The 16533-nt window shown below is 34.0% G+C and overlaps 2 protein-coding genes across 2 annotated transcripts in view; one reads left to right on the top strand and one right to left on the bottom strand.

Moving 5' to 3' along the window:
- Nucleotides 1-8497, bottom strand: part of LOC106459249 (microspherule protein 1-like) — a 26783-nt gene extending 18286 nt beyond the window's left edge. The window contains exons 1-3 of the mRNA XM_022385709.1: nt 8232-8497; nt 5574-5663; nt 4716-5036 (exon numbers count right to left, since the gene is read on the bottom strand). Of these exons, the coding sequence (XP_022241417.1) occupies nt 4716-5036; nt 5574-5661 (409 nt within the window). The 5' untranslated portion in view covers nt 5662-5663; nt 8232-8497. The remainder of the gene's footprint in view (nt 1-4715; nt 5037-5573; nt 5664-8231) is intronic.
- A 1089-nt stretch (nt 8498-9586) lies between these two features.
- Nucleotides 9587-16533, top strand: part of LOC106459250 (trafficking kinesin-binding protein 1-like) — a 74071-nt gene continuing 67124 nt past the window's right edge. The window contains exons 1-2 of the mRNA XM_022385703.1: nt 9587-9716; nt 12912-13202. The gene's annotated coding sequence lies outside the window, so the exon portion shown is untranslated. The remainder of the gene's footprint in view (nt 9717-12911; nt 13203-16533) is intronic.

Raw genomic sequence — 16533 nt, forward strand, 5'->3', positions numbered from 1 at the left:
CCTCTGATGGAAAAAGTTACTTAACTGAATATCAACCTATTTCACTTTCTCTTTTTTTATAGTATTATTACTAAACCTCTGATGGAAAAAGCTACTTAACTGAATATCAACCTATTTTGCTTTCTCTTGTTTATAGTATTACTACTAACTCTCTGATGGAAAAAGTTACTTAACTGAATATCAACCCATTTCACTTTCTCTTTTTTATAGTATTACTACTAACTCTCTGATGGAAAAAGTTACTTAACTGAATATCAACCTATTTCACTTTCTCTTTTTTATAGTATTACTACTAACTCTCTGATGGAAAAAGTTACTTAACTGAATATCAACCTATTTCTCTCTCTCTCTTTTTTTATAGTATTACCATTCTTCATTATAATGGTGATAATACTAGATGTTCCAGCTGTAAATTATCATTAACATTTTTCTTACCTGAAAGTGAATTTTCAATAGATACTTACTTCTATATATATACACAGTAACTATTTTTATGTGTCTGCTTTTGAGATTTTGATCATGCCACTAACCTTGATTTATTTCCCATATGAGACACATCTTTTAACATCAACTGTGCTAGAGCATGATGTAATCATCATGTGACAATAACCCTCCATCAACAGGAAAGCAACACATCCTCCATGCACAGTAGATCCCTATAAACACTTGCATTCAAAATTAATTTCACTCTTAGAAGAGGCAAGAATAATATGCACCAGTAGTGGGTAGGAAGGATAGGAAAGTGTGAAGATAAGTAAGAATCTGTTGAAAGTACATTTTCAAGAAAGGAGAATGTTAATTTCTGAAAAAATCCACTAACCTCTCTTCACAAATTGATGTGGTGCAGTGGCCTATGCAATTGTGAAAAGGCAAATGAAGAGGAAAGCCCATGGAATTTGACACCCTATAACAGTCAACAAAGTGTAAAAAACAAGAAAGGAAAAGACAGAACCATAGTTAAAGAGTCAAAAGGTGGTTAACAAGGCTACCCAATAGCCTGCTTTGGTAAAAATTAACAACCCTCAATCAAACAACTATATAAAGAATGTTGAAATGTGGACAATAGAACAAATTGGTGGGAGAGAGTTGCAGATGGACCAACAAGAAAAACATGTTAATTTCATTGATAGACAGAATTGGATAAAAGTAGAACCAATCGGTCAGAGAAATCTGATTAGCGAGCAAGGGACTGGACAAATCCCACATGTGAAGAAGAAGGGATGACATTCCCAGGTGAAAGACATATCAGGTTGTAGCAAGAGTGACCAAAACTTAGCCAGAGAAAGTGGTGCCCTGAACACCAGTTGGAGAAGAAAAGGAAACCAAGATTAAACCAGTCAAAGGTGGGCTACCAACAGGACCCAACAAGGAGTGTCACGAATCAAAGCCAAGGCATGTGGGAAAAGGCAAAGAAACAGAAAGAGAGGACCAGTCTTTGCTGAGGGCATCCACAACCAGAGCTGCTGGGTTAGATATCGGAGACCAGAAGAGGGGAATTTTTGTATTAAGAGGAGTGGGAAAGATGTCGATCATTGGTGTGCACAACTGAAAACAGATCCAATGAAAGACCTCCATAGAAAGAATATTATCTGGATGAGAGAGGCAATCCACAACAAAGTTCAAAGCCCCCAGAACATGACAGGTGGTTAGACAAACACCATGTGAGAGGGCCCAAAACAGAAAGTCCATTATCTTAAAGCAAAGGTCCCTGGAGGAAGTCTCACCATGACAAATGATATGGGAAATAACCATAGAATTGCCAAAATGGATCATAACTAAGTGATCCACAAGTCAAGATAAGAACTAGAAACATGCTCAATGGGCAGATAAGATTTCAAAAACATTGATATGGAAAATATGCTCCTCATGAGAACAAACCCCCAAAACTGTGGAGTCACACAAAGACATGCACCAAATCGTAAGAGATGTTTCACTGAAGAGATTGAGATCTAGACATGGGGAGTAGAAGTGGAATGCTGATCATAGTATCTACATGATCTAGCCACCAAGATAATCCTCAAGAAGAAATGGCTACAGCATCACAAGAGAGGACACAGAATCATGAAAGATATTCTATTGGTGCCTCAAAGTCCATTGAAGAAGCCTCATGTGAGCTCAGCCTTAAGGAAAAAGATATTTGTGAGATGCAAGACTGCCTAAAAGATATAGAACCTCTCACACAGGAAATACAGGAGAGGCAAGAATCAAGGTGACTTGATATTCTATGTCTCGCAGACAAATGGAGAAAGGCCAAGCCTGATTGACTCGAGAAATGAAAGAGGTTCCAAGATAGACTAAGTAGTAGGTTAGAGTGAGGAACAACTTAGAAGGTTTGACCAGCCAACCCAGTTGAACAGCTTCTCAGAGGAGAAATGATATGGCCAAGAAAGAGACCTCCTGAGAAGAGGTAAAAGCAACCAGTTGTCTAAGTAATAATGGAAACAAAATCCATTGATATGGCAAGCAAACACTATTGCAATTTGGATGAATACATATAGAGCCAAAGTGATGCCAAAGGGAAGAGCTCAAAACTGGTAAACCTGATCCTACTAAACAAACCAAAGCAGAAGTTGGGAGAACAGGGCAATTGAAATATGTAGAAAGCCATCTTTGATATTGACCTTGGTCTTCCATACTACCGGCAAAAATGGCCAAAGGAGAGGAAGAAACCCCTTCATCATGAACTAAGGAAGTTATAGACAGAGGTTGAGGGATGGATGGTCAATGACAGGATGCCAGCTCCCAGTTTCTTGGGGGGAAAAAAAAACATGAAGAGGAGTAAAGGATTCTCTTGATAGTTGGTTTGTCCAAAAAATCCAATGCCAGAAGATGTTGAAGATCAGAAGAGAAAAGAACCGGAAAAGGAGACACAGGAAGAATAGATGAGGAATGAAGAGAAAAGCTATGTGTAAGAATTACATGGCCCATTAATCAGCTGCAAATGAGATCCACAGGTCTGCATACAGAAACAGACATGCTTCCATGAGCCCTGAACCAACTGGGTAAAAATGGAGGTAGTCACTAAAGGGATTTGTGATGACCAACTTGGTTGGAGGGGGGGTAAAGGGATGAGAAATGGGAAAAGGGAAAGAAAGAAGTGAAGGCTCAAAGTGTAAAGGAATGATTGTGTATTCACAAGGTTGGGAGAAACAAGAAATCAAAGAGGAAAGGTAGAGCTTGTGTAGAGTAGCCTCAGACTGATTCTCCAAAGTAGGAAAACCCCTGAAGACTTCAGGGCAAAGAAAAGGAGCTAGATAGAGGTCCTGGAGGAAAGAAAGGGAAACACAAACAGCAGAATGAGAGTGTCATGTCCCAGAATGTCCTGACAAGAGAGGAACCAAGTAAGGAAGACAAATCAAAAAACAAAATCCTGGCCAAGGTATTGAAAAGGAACAACCATAGATCCCCAGAAAAACTATCATGATCATGGTGTAGTGCTTCAGTGAACAGATGAAGAGAGGATAGGTAAAGAAGGAGATGTGTAAGAAAAGGGCAAAGATGAGAAAATTGAACACTAGAGAGAGTTATTAAAGACATGGCATCAACCCCCAAGTTGGTAAAAGGGCCTGTCGTGATTGGAAATCCAAGAATGGAAAAGACAAATAGCCATAAGCCATGGTAAAGAAATATTTGAGTTGAGGAGGATGAGGCATTTGAGAGAGTGAACGAAGCTGATCCAGAAATGTGTCAGTATGAACATATATGTCTGGAGATGGAGAAAAAAATAAATAATCCTCAGTATGAGAGGCATGTAGTAAGGAATAAGAAGAGTTAAAAGACATAAATGAAAGACAGAATACAGAACAAACATAAGAAACCAAATCTACAAAATGATTTGGAGGAGGAACATTGTCCTCTACAGTGTACAGGTAAAAAGGAGCCTAGTGTAAAATCAGGAAGTGGAAAGAGCCAAACAGAATCATTGTCCTTGTGGTCAGGTTCAGAAAGAGAGGAATACACTTCCAATGTAGGGACAGAGAGATGAGGCATTAACAAACTCACAACACATTGAACAATGGCAGTAACGTTCTTCACAGTCAGTAAAGAATTCATTGTTTTTAAAGTAATTTTCCATATCTTTTTTTAATGTAGTAATAGAAAGGCAATGTAGTTTGGAACTGAATTTGAAAACAAATAAAATGAAAGAAATTTAACACTAGAATAAAGGCAGAGCAAACATCACTAAGATGGACAAAGTTAAACTTTGATAAGTATGTCCGTTTATGACAGAAGAAAGGATATTAAATTAATTTTGAGTGCAAGTACTTATGGGGATCTACTACACATGGAAGATGTGTCACCCTCCTATTGGTAGAGGGTTATTGTCACATAATAATTGCATCACATACTAGCACAATTCACATTAAAACACATGCTTTGGTGGAAGTTAGCTCAAGACTAGTGGCATGCTCAAAATCTCAAATACAATAATAGCTATTGTATGCAGAGGTAAGTGGATTGTTTCAGAATTTATTAATTTACTTCACTTACACATACTTGAAAATTAAAATTTTCAGCAAATTTTAAGACCAGTTGCACTTTCCTTTCTTGTTAGACCTAAATTATACTATATACTTCAAAAGTACACATTCATTAACTCGTTCTGTCACAATCCTTTTCTCATGTTACTATGCATTATATGACATGTATAAAAAAACTCTCATAAACTGATGAGAAGTTTGAACCTTTAGCAGCCATAACTTCATAACACTACCTTTTTTTTTCTTGTGGTAATGGTGCTGGTGTTTCCATACTAAATGGCTCCCCCGGAATTCCAACACTAGACACAAGCCCAGGTGTTCCGAAAGGAAAAAGAGACCCAGATGGTGGACGATTACGTGGAGTTTTGTGCAAAATGCTACTTTCTACTAGCTCATCATCAAACTTTCTTCTCTTTATGGATCGAGATGAACTCCTCCTCTTCTGGAAAGCATCTTCTTTAGACGCAGCTACTGAGGGTGTCACAATCATATTCCCAGAAAGACTTGCAGATTCTAAACACTTCTGACTGATCATGCCAATATTTGGTGAGGAGTCTAAAGATGTAATTTGTAAATTTTGAAACAAATTCCAAAAGAAGAAACCGTAATTACAAAATTAAGACAAGTGCTTACTACATCTTATGCAAAGTTTTTGTTTATTTTTTAACAACTTCAATTTAGGATCACTAACACAATGACAGATTACTGTTCAAAATGTTTAACAGAACTATTATGATGTCATACCATACAATTAATACATTCATATTATAAAAAAATTTATATAAACGAGAATTTCAATTATTTATGTCAAAACACTTAAAAACAAAACAAAAATATAAAGCCAATCCAACAGGTCAAAGTTAAGCTTTAAAATTAATAAAACTTATATAAATATGTTTATATAGAGAATTTACTTTTATTTTTTATGTAAAATTTTTACATTTATTACAGATATGTACATGCATGCTAAGTAATTTTCACAAAAATATTAAACACTATTATGTATGTATGCATAAGTAAGCATTTAAATGCTCATAATCTATTAAACTAAAAATGAAATATTACTTGGAAAATTTATCAGTAGAAATATACCTGGTGTAAGGTTGATACTATTTTCACTGGTATTATGAGAACTGTCACTCACTCCACCAGATGGAAAAATATTCGCCGTACTTGCCATGTCTATTATAGAAGTGTAAAAAGACAAATTCATAACCAGGAAAAAAAGAGAAGAAATTAAACAAACTGAAAAGGAATTCAAATAACAACAAAAAAACATTAAATGGTAGGTCCACACATTGTCGAACACCTATAATTCTATCAGGTTTAACAAATACTTTGGAAAATAAATTTTTCAATACTTCCTCTTATGCAAACATTTCCACATATCCACAATAAACTGACAGCTTAAAGTCAATTGATAAAAAACATAAATTGTAGACCTAACAAAAACAATTAGTAATGTAAAGAATGTACCTTTTTTCTCATCATCAAATTCCATCAAATTAATTATACTAAAGGAAAAATATCTCTGCAGAACAATGAACTTAAACATAAGTATCCCAATCAAAACATAAAAATAATAATGTCGTCTGTTATTTCAAATTTTTCTAATTATTTTTTAGGTGAGTCCTTTTGCAATATGTTCATTTTAGACAGGAAATTTAACTTCTTGCAAGCAAAAATCTAAAATTGTTGTTACTTTGCACAATGTGTATCTTTAAGCTACCTAACTGAAGTAAACTGCATGTTATAAAATGACAAATATATTACTCAAATAAAACTCCCCAGTGTGAAAACAGATCTTTACTAAACATTGCTTTGGCCTATGATCATACATTTACTAAAATAATATGGCTGGTTATCTAGAACAATAAAACAATTCAGATGTATTTCTTTAATGTTCTGTATGGAGCAGTACCATACTTGATGTATTTTGGAGTGTTCTGTATATTAATTTTACCTCAAAGTACTTTAGCTAACACCTTAGTTTCTCTTTTGTGTTTGCAATATAAGTAATAAAAAATCCTTAAGACAATACAATTTTTGGGATTCTTTAGAACAATGATTCCTTCCAAATTTTCAGTATAAAATCTTAAAGAAATAAAATGGAACAACATAATGCTAATGGCTTCACAAAACTTGGTTGTATGGCCCTTTAATTAAGTTTCTCCATTTTTGCAACTGCTTTGTGATAAAGTGAAAGAGGTTTTGGTTTCAAAGGTAAAAGTTAGAGCTTTGGATTTTGTTTAATTAGCTACGGTCTAAACTGATAAGATTTTATTGAATTGATTATTAACCATACAATGAAATTACACCTTTTTTTTTAAAGTTAACATTTTAATGTAAATAAGCATTATTATCTAGCATTTAATTGACCAATTTTACTTGTTTTGGCTGGTGAACTTATATACATATATATAAGTATCATTCAAATTTTTATTGCACTTTCAAGTGTCCTAATAACACAAAAACATTAAACTTAATAAACGAATTTAATAATAAACACAGTTGTAATAATTTTTATATCTTTTTTTATGGAATCTGGAAAAAAGTTCATTAGAACATAATTCTTGTTTTTAAATTTGTCAGGAATTTGAATAGGCTATCTTAAAATCAGAGTACTGGTTTATCTAGGAGAAATAAATGAAAAACACAATCTGGCATAAAAAAATTGGAACAATACAAATAACACAAAACACTAAAATAAGCAAACCATTAAAAAAATGAAAATGGTTAAAGAGTAAATTAGTCAGGCTTCTCTGAAGGCAAAGAGCATCTTTTCATTTTTAATTATTTTCATGACTTTCTGCTGTTTTTTATTTATCCATTTGATTTATATCATCATAAATAATCATCCCAGACTGTGTTTTTCAACTTGTTTGTTCTAAAAAAAAACAATATTTTACTTTTGAATTAAAATCTTATTCACCCAGTAGTAAGATATAAAGGGAATAGATAAGACTGATGCATCATTTGTGTGTTCAATGCTAAAAGTGGTAGGTCTAGAATATATAGATATAAGACTTTGGCAAGGTACTGTAGAAGTTGTTTGCAAATTAAGCAATTTTATTTTTTGAACGGGATAGTCCCAATGCTACAAGTAATAATCTCTCTACCACAGACAGGCTCAAACTCAAACATCTTGAATAAATTAAATGTCATAATCAACAGTCTATCCACAAGTTCACCTTCAACGTGATTCAAACTCTACTGATAATTAGTTTTTTGTTGTTGTTTTTTTAAGTTTAAAGATTGATTCCAGCTCTCTTAGCAGTCACATCATTTCTGGATCCTGTTTCTTAGAATTCGGGGGTGCCCACCTTGGCTCAACTGTCAGAATACTGGAAGATCATTTAAAAAAATACTCTAAACCAAGATTCATGGAAATTGTTCGATACGCACTAGGTGAATGTTATGTGGCCCCATCCCAATAAGTTGAAAATAATTAGCAAAGCAAAAACGAGACTATGCTACAAATGAAAAAGAAAAAAAACAACACTCTTCTCATTCTTCAAAAGAAACTGAGATTATAGTATAAGCAAAGTACTACTGAACTTTTAGTCAAATTGTGAGTAATTGAATTTTATTAATATTTGCTTTTTTAAGTTTTCATAATTATATACTTATGAATTAATTTGTATTACAAAATACCAATAGCTATTAAGCATAATTAAATTAGTAAGTTAGGTTAAGCCCTTATATATTACAATAATAAATTGACATTTAGGTATTTAATTTTAAACTCACCTACAGTTGAACACTTGTATAGTCTGCAACTGCAAGTTTTTCTCTTCTTTAGTTCTTAAGACTAATTCAGTAAGTGTTCGTGTTGCATTCAGTAAAAATAACACTTATAATGTCACTTTTATTATGTTATTCTTAGTATTTTTTACTTGACCAACAAATTAAAAGGAAGTACAAAATTCAAGACTTTCCTCGATCTAAATTGACTCTTAAAATATTATAATTAATATTAGTATTTCTCCCCTTCACGATACACCTACGTCACAACCCAAAATAATCCAATTTCTATATATCACCGCCAGGGATTTTTGGAAGTAAAACCTCTGTCTACTATACATTTCTTTAATGTTTTATTTTTTATATAACAACAAAAATTCTTATGGACTGCCAAGATATTACAAAATATTTCATATTGGCAAATTACTTCTAATTCAACTTAATTCTAATTCAAGTATAGTCATATCACTTCAGATACTATAGATTAAATGTTAACAGTCTGTGACGAAAATACTGAAGTTTTGAATTTCCTTTATAGATGAAATTTATTAAGATATTCAAAACTGTTAAAGATTTGCAAAATCTTCCTACGTGTATATTTTGAGTGAATGAACGAAAACTTCGAATATACGAACTTGGATATTAAGGGGCATAGCTTGAAACTTTGGAAGCTTAGATGCAAACTTGTTCTTTTCTAGATTTTTTTTTTTTCGCATTTGTAAGAATCATAACTAGAATTATTTTCCTTATGATGTGTTATGTGCAGTGGGTTTAAATGATTTTTTATTAAATTGTATTGTTTATATCTCTTGTGACGGTCTAAAAAACAAACAGCCGGTACCACCAGGGTGGAAGAACAACAACAAACGATTTTATTAAGACAACCACAGAAATCCAAACTGCAAATCATCAAAGTCTTTACAAATAAGAGTAATTTATCATCGCAAAGAAGCTTTAAAACAGACAAACTACGTGAAATGTAAAAGAAAAAAAAAGAATCGTGCAATGGAGAGAAAATCGCAAGAAGTGGAAAAAATAGCATTTAAAGGTTAACCCGTACAGTGAGTAAAAAGTACAAAAGACTGACGCCTAACTCCGCTTTCATTGGCACAAAGTGACAAACGGATAAAAATGGTGCTAAGTTTTTTTCTGGTCTGGGATGGGGGATTATTCCACCGCAAGTTGGTGTCCGAAAAGTAGTAGTACTAAAAAATGTTTTGGTGTACATACATTCTAACGAAAACTTGTTTTTGTAACATTTTAAGTGAAAGCCTTTGGTTCTAATAAGATCCTTGGTCAATCATTTACTGTGAAACCAGCTTAATTTCTTTGAAATACGTTATTGCCAGTAGATGTCGCCAAGTGATGAAATCACGAACGAATCGAGAAATTTTATTGCCATACGAATTAAGAAACGCTGATAAATTATTAATTATTTATTTGCTGTTAAAAATACACAACATATTATCAGCGCGTTAGACTAATAATCAGGTAAGAAGGTCTACTTTAAGTGAATGGAGTTTTTCATTTACCTAGTGAATAAACCGTATGATATAATTTGTTCTAGATTTCTCACTACTTCTAAGTTCTACTGTTCTAGTCAACTCTAACTACCACTAATACTAGTACTAGTAGTACATGAGTCATCACAACTTGGGGGTGTTCATATTATTACGGCATTATATATATACCACACGTATTATTACTGTAACTTCGTTATATAATATGCAGCAAGCAATGCAGTATTGCGAAGCTGAATAAGTTTTTATTTACAGAAATTCAATATTTATGTATTTTGAGCACATTAACTTTTTATTAATTAAGTGCAAGTTAATATTCATATTTAACTAATAGGAACTTGGGAAGCAGATTATAGCTGCTGATAGTGATATTATAATGATAAAAAATGACTAACTGTCATGAGTTGATGCTATAGGTCAAGATTTTTTTATATTAAATTTAGACTGATGTGCTCAAATCTGCAAAATTATAGAATTTGTTTTTTGAGGATAAAGGGTGTTTTGCTCCACTGAAAAGTGCAAAATTACTCAATATGAAAGAGGGTAGTTAGGCAGTTATGAATTTGAGTAGTTGCATTCATATTCAGTAGTACTAGTATTAGTAGCATAATGGCATTTTTATCAGGCCATGTTATTAACCATCAATACTGATATGTAAAAAAATGTGAAAATATAAGAAAAAGCAAGAAGAAATAACCTACCGATAAAAAAGGTTCTCTAAGATTGTCTTATCACACTTACCCTTTGGAATAAATCAATCATCTTATTAGAAAAATAAAACTGTCTTTAGTGGAGCTTAGTCTTTTTTTTTCCAAATCTTAAAGTGTTGTCCTCTCATTGTATTATCTTCAAAATATAAGAAGCAGAAAGAAATCAGAGGACCTTATCCTATTGATCCCCTAGATAAACTTCAATAACGTCACCTCTTACTTTTTTATTCTCAAGGGAAAAACAAGGTAAGAGATCTTAACCTATCCATGTAAAATAAACCTTCCATCCGTGGAATCACCCTAGTAGTTCTCCTCTGAACTATTTACACTAAGTCAGTATATTTTTTAGATAAAGCCTTAGACCAAAACTGTACACAGTGTTCTAAATGAGGCCTTACAAAATAGACATGTAAAGACATCATGATGGCTTACTGTGCATCCAGGATAACTTTCTTCTAGACTGGTCTTGACAGTCACCCCATAAAACTAGTTTTCCCACAAACTTGTTTATTTATTTTGAAGGACTTTTACTTTCTTGCAGGGAGTTGCTACTTTAGAAGAAGAAAGTTGTGATGTTGATTCAATCACTCGTGCACAATAATACAGTGGTGTATCACTGGAAGGAACTGAAAAGGACTGCAAGTTATGATAACAATATAATGATACCTTATTTCACCAAGACAAAACAAAACAAACTTGAAACTCATGCATGATGTTGAATCCATAGTATGGCTATAGGCTTTCTAAACTACTAAAACACATAGTGAGTGTGGCCAACCTATAGTTCTTGTCAGATATATAATAATAATGAAGGTCATTTCCCATACATTTGTCCAAATTACAAGTAGATTCAAGTCATTATGCTGTACCTCACCATCATCAGTACAGTTAGAAATACCAGAAAGTTGAATTCACCAGCATACTTTACTAATATCATTAAAGTAAATAAGAATAAAGCAAAGGTCCAAGTACTGACCCCTGAGGCATTCCATTTGTAACTAGGGTCCAGTTTAGCTGGACTGTATTAATAAAAACCTTTTGTTTTCTACCATCCAACCACCTTGCAATCCAGTTATCTGGTCTTTACCCAACCTTTACCAATGTAGTTTTCTTAGCTAATCTTGTACGTGGCACTTTATCAAAAGCTTTTTGAAAATTTAAGTACATACTTTCCTTTGTCCAAAGAACAAGGGGCATACTCAAAAACTTCTTTTGGTGAACCTATGGTGGCTTTCTTATATGATATTATATTTCACTAAAATATTTTGTAAAGCTTCTTTTATAAAATCCTAATATTTTTCCCCACTACAGTAAATTATTAGTGTTGTAACTAATTTTCCACTGATTAACACTTTAGATTGTGTCTGGGTCAGATTAGGTTAGATGAAAACAAATTATGATTACTTTTGATGGGTTTGTATCTTTTTGCATAAAAATGGGAAGGTAGAAACTACAGTAGAGTTGTGGTTGCCTCCAGTATGGAAAGGTATTATACAGGAATCACTTGTCCAGTGTTTGTAGTTTTAGTTTATATCATTTCAGATGTATGATATGAGTGACTAGTAAGTTTGGATTTCCAAGGAAGTAATTGTAATTATTTTAGATAAGTTTTTTCTTTGTTGTTTATCTAGAAATTATTGTGTGTCATTTTACTGAGATGTAACTTGCATATGTGGTGTTCTCAGGTGCAGTGATTTCTTGTAAGAGTGATTGAGTAGGTTTTGCAAAATAACAGGAGTTTGAAAGAAAATATATTAAGGAGCAAATCTTAATTATCTGACTTTGGCGAAGTTTAAATAATGAAAGAGACTGACACATTGTGTTACAAAATGATTTTTTTTATTCAGTGATTGAAAACAATTAGAAATAGAGTATTTACAAAGAATGGTGCTTTTACTGAAGAGAGCTCTCTGTATCGTTATTTCTCACGAACCTTGTTCCGAACTAAAAAAATCATAGCAATTCTTCTCAGGGCATGTGCATTACTCAGGTGACTGTTGGTCATTCCTATTGAAAAATAAAGGAGGTTATATCCTCTAGGGGTCATCTGACTTGCCAGTGAAAAGATGTTTGTGCACTTTCACATAATATATTCAACTTTGCAGAAATCATTCTCACAAGAAAGTACATGTGACACTTTAGGTAATGATTTTGAACAATAGGAAACTAGGGCCGAAGGAACTTAGCTACTGTTTGACTGAAATTCCTGTTAAGTGATATACACTTGTATACATGAAAATGTTTGAAAAATTCTACATTCAAGATGGTGGTAGAAAATGCATAGTATGCCTGTGTATCAAAAATGCTATACCATGAGTTACTGCTGTGCTTGGAGGTAATTATTTTGCTATATATTTTTAAGTAATTTATTACTATATCCATATGTAATATTTCACACTGAAAATAGCTATTTGTTGAATCAAGTAGTGCTTTATACTTGAATAACTTTTTTCTAGTGCATCTGTCTTGAGCATGCCGTAACACCCTTCTCTCAAGCTCACAGGAAGAAGGCAAGCTGGACCCACATGTAGGAAATAGCACATCCACAATTGTAAGTGATGGACCTCTTCCTGACCATCCTGGGGGAAATGAGGTGAAAATAAGCAGCTCACCCATCTTTTGTCATGCTGGAACCATTACAGATCTTTGTAACGAGTCTGTTCTAGCAGAGGTGGAATTAGAAAGTATTGTACAGGAGCAACTTCCAAGGTATAGCCTACGGGCTGATACTATAACTGAGTTTTCAGGTATGTACAATACATACTTATAATTTAAGGATAACAAGAAACCTGTTGGTCCATCTAGAACATGTAATACATCATACTAAATTTTAAAATAAAAATACAACACTTAAAGCAAGCCCTTTATCATTCATATACTTATCAAGCCTTCCTTTAAGCTCTCATAAATTCATTGCATGTACCATATCTGAAGATAATTTTTTCCAAAAGCCAACCACCCTGTTGGAAATAAAGCTATTTTAGCTGAAGATGACTCCTACATTGCCAAAATTTATATTTGTGTCCCCTAGTCTTACCATTCTCACAGTTGAATACAAAAAAAAAAGATAATGCATAAACACTATCTATTCCAAATTATACATACCTCCTCTCCCACTTATAGCTATTACTCGACTGTTGGGGTTTCTTCTTTTGCTAATCTAAGCATTGGTCTGAGTCCACAATTTAGCCTACCACTGCTAGGTGTTTTCCAACTCTCAAATAATACTTCTCCCCCTCAAATTTCATGGTTCTAAGGCAGAGTTTGTAGTTAACTTGAGTTATAATATCACATCCTGATTTTATTTTCAGAAATGACCAAAGCAAGTTTCATTTTCATGGCTGAGACATCTATTGCTACTCCAAGTCAATATGTCATCAGTCTGTTTATTTTTATTTTTTAACTCATTTCTCAGTTAGGCTCAGCTGACTCCCATATGGCTCAATGCTATGGAATAAGATGCCAGGCTCTACTAACCCCTCCTCCTCCTCCCACTGCATTGATGGTTCTTTCTCTTCTAGGAATGTGGGCATCATTCGAATCCCTTATGCCTTTGGGATGAGAGCACCTTGTCCAGAGTTCCATCTTTTCACGATTGCCTTGCTTCAAGGATGTGGTGCATATACTAACAGTCACGATTTCCAGGGGCTAGACACGGACAAACAGAGTTCCCTACACAACAGGCGATGAATGCCTCATGATCTTGGCTTATTAAGGAAAAATCATCAGGCTTTACTCTGACAATTCTCGTCGTAATTGTGGTGGCTGGGACCCATCACTCTATGGCTACCAGTTTGGATACAATCATAAGTATATATATAGTTTGTGGTCTAATTGCTCTAGCCACCAAAGTGGGATCTAGGGACCATGGCCCTTTAATTCCAACCCTGAGTAGTGGAATCTTGACTATCTGGTTCAGGCCTGGCCTATAGTTTTAATAAATCAGGTAAAATTCCACCCACAATACAGTAATTAAGTTCTGGCTGAAGAGCATACCTGTTCTGGATGTAGTGTGGTTCCCCCACTAGGGTGCCAATCTTCTATTGACATAAATGTGATCTGTGCAGACACTTTCTGTATGGATAATGCCCTCAACTTATCAATGTGGGTTTCTAGTTATCAATTTGAGAAGAGGTAAGTATATTTTGGAAGTTAACATTTTCCTAAATTGAAAATGCATTTCCAATAATACTTACCTCCTTTCAAACTCTCCTACCCTTCCTCCCCACTAAGAGCTGGTGTTAGAGACTGTGATTAAGTCAGTCTTGAAAAAGTGGTAACATTATCTGAATGAAGTGCTTACATACAGTACCAAGATAGAGGGTGCATTGATGTAGGTGGAGAGGGTCAAGAGATAGATATCACCAAGGGCAATTGAATGGGGAATAAAAGACTGGAATAAGTGAGAAAAAATCAGACCAATGCTTAGATGGGCTAAGGAACAAACCCTGGCAGTCAAGTAATAGCTATGTGAGAGGAGGTAAGTATTATTGGAAATACATTTTCAATATAAGAAAATGTCAACTTATTATGTCTTTTTTGTTGTTAAGCTATTCAATGAGTTTGCCTGTTTGTTTATCCATTCAAGCTAACTAAGTTAGGTGTACATACAATTAGTCTCGGGAGGTTCTCTTGAAACATTGAATTTAAAATTAAGCTAATATTGGTATCAGGGTTTATGTTGAAAATATTATTCATGAAATTAGACTTTCAAGTGAACATGGCTGTAGTAAACATTTATTGAAGAAATAAATTAATTTGTTATCATTGTATGGATTGGACTTGGCATTATTTTTCCAAGTAATCCAAAAAGAACCTTCTTAATAGCAGAACATGTTACAACACTAGTTTATTAAAGGATGATTATAAAGAATATTTTGCAGTTCAATGCATCATATCTCACAAATGGTTTAGTGTATGGTATATGATGGTGAAATTGCACATGGGTGTTAAGAGTATCAAACATATGAAAATTCCAGAGTTGTCACATGTTGCATGTAAGTGGCCCTGTTTGATTGCAGTATAGTTCATTCAAGTAACATGAGACTGACAGGTGTGCAGAGAGGTGAGCTAGTGTAATGTTTGTTACACCAATAGATGCAATGCTGAGGCAGCTCTCAGGGAATATTGTAGAGTTCATGACATCCCTAGAGATTTGTTACAGTGTTGCTGTGCTCGAGTTAAAAAAAAACATGAAAAAACTGGCTGCATTTGTGGCAAGTCATGCATAGGCAGACCACTGGTTCCTACTGAAACTGTTATTGAGGTCAGTTGTGCCACAGCAGAACAAGTCAGCACAAATGTACATAGGTGCGGCAGTGCAAGTTATGTTGCCTGGTGTCAGAATTTGCCAATTTCATCTGTTTGTAAGGCTTTTTGGTTAATTTTAGGAATGTTTCCTTCTGAGCTACATTATATTCAAGTATTAAAGGAGATGGATTTAATCTGATGTGTTGATCATGCATTGCAGTTCTAAGCAAGACTTGAAGTTGATGACCAATGACCTGCTATTATTGTAGGGACTGATGTACAACTAAATTACCTGGTCAGAAACTAATTTACAAATAATATTTATTACATACGTACAAGATGCTATAGTGACAGTGTGGTGTGGTTTCCAACCTACTTTGTTATTGGACATTAATTTTTGAAGAACCCTCAGCATGTGGTCTGACATATCTTGTGGGAACACTTTTAGGACAAAATAATTTCATATCACTTGTGAATGGCCACCAACCAATTTGTGGTTGTAAGGGTACTTGAAGTCATGTATATACCATGGGAAGCCTTGTACATTTTCAGACCTCAAAGATGTAATTGTTCAGGAAGTGGTCAACATACCACATGAAATACATGTTGCTGCAATGTCAGTTGTCACATGGATGAAATGCATTCTAGACACTGGAAGATCACATTATGAACAGTTACTGTGATTTATCAGACATTAGGTCTTAGTCGTGCCCTTGATGGCAATGTCACAACTGTGGCACATCTGCATGATACCTTTAACATCCCTGTGCAGTTTGATTTTCCTATGCCATACCAATTTCTGAACTGTGAAATGTTTTTATAACCAAC

Source organism: Limulus polyphemus, unplaced genomic scaffold, assembly GCF_000517525.1.
Source record: "Limulus polyphemus unplaced genomic scaffold, Limulus_polyphemus-2.1.2 Scaffold581, whole genome shotgun sequence".
NCBI classification, from domain to species: Eukaryota; Metazoa; Arthropoda; class Merostomata; order Xiphosura; family Limulidae; genus Limulus; species Limulus polyphemus.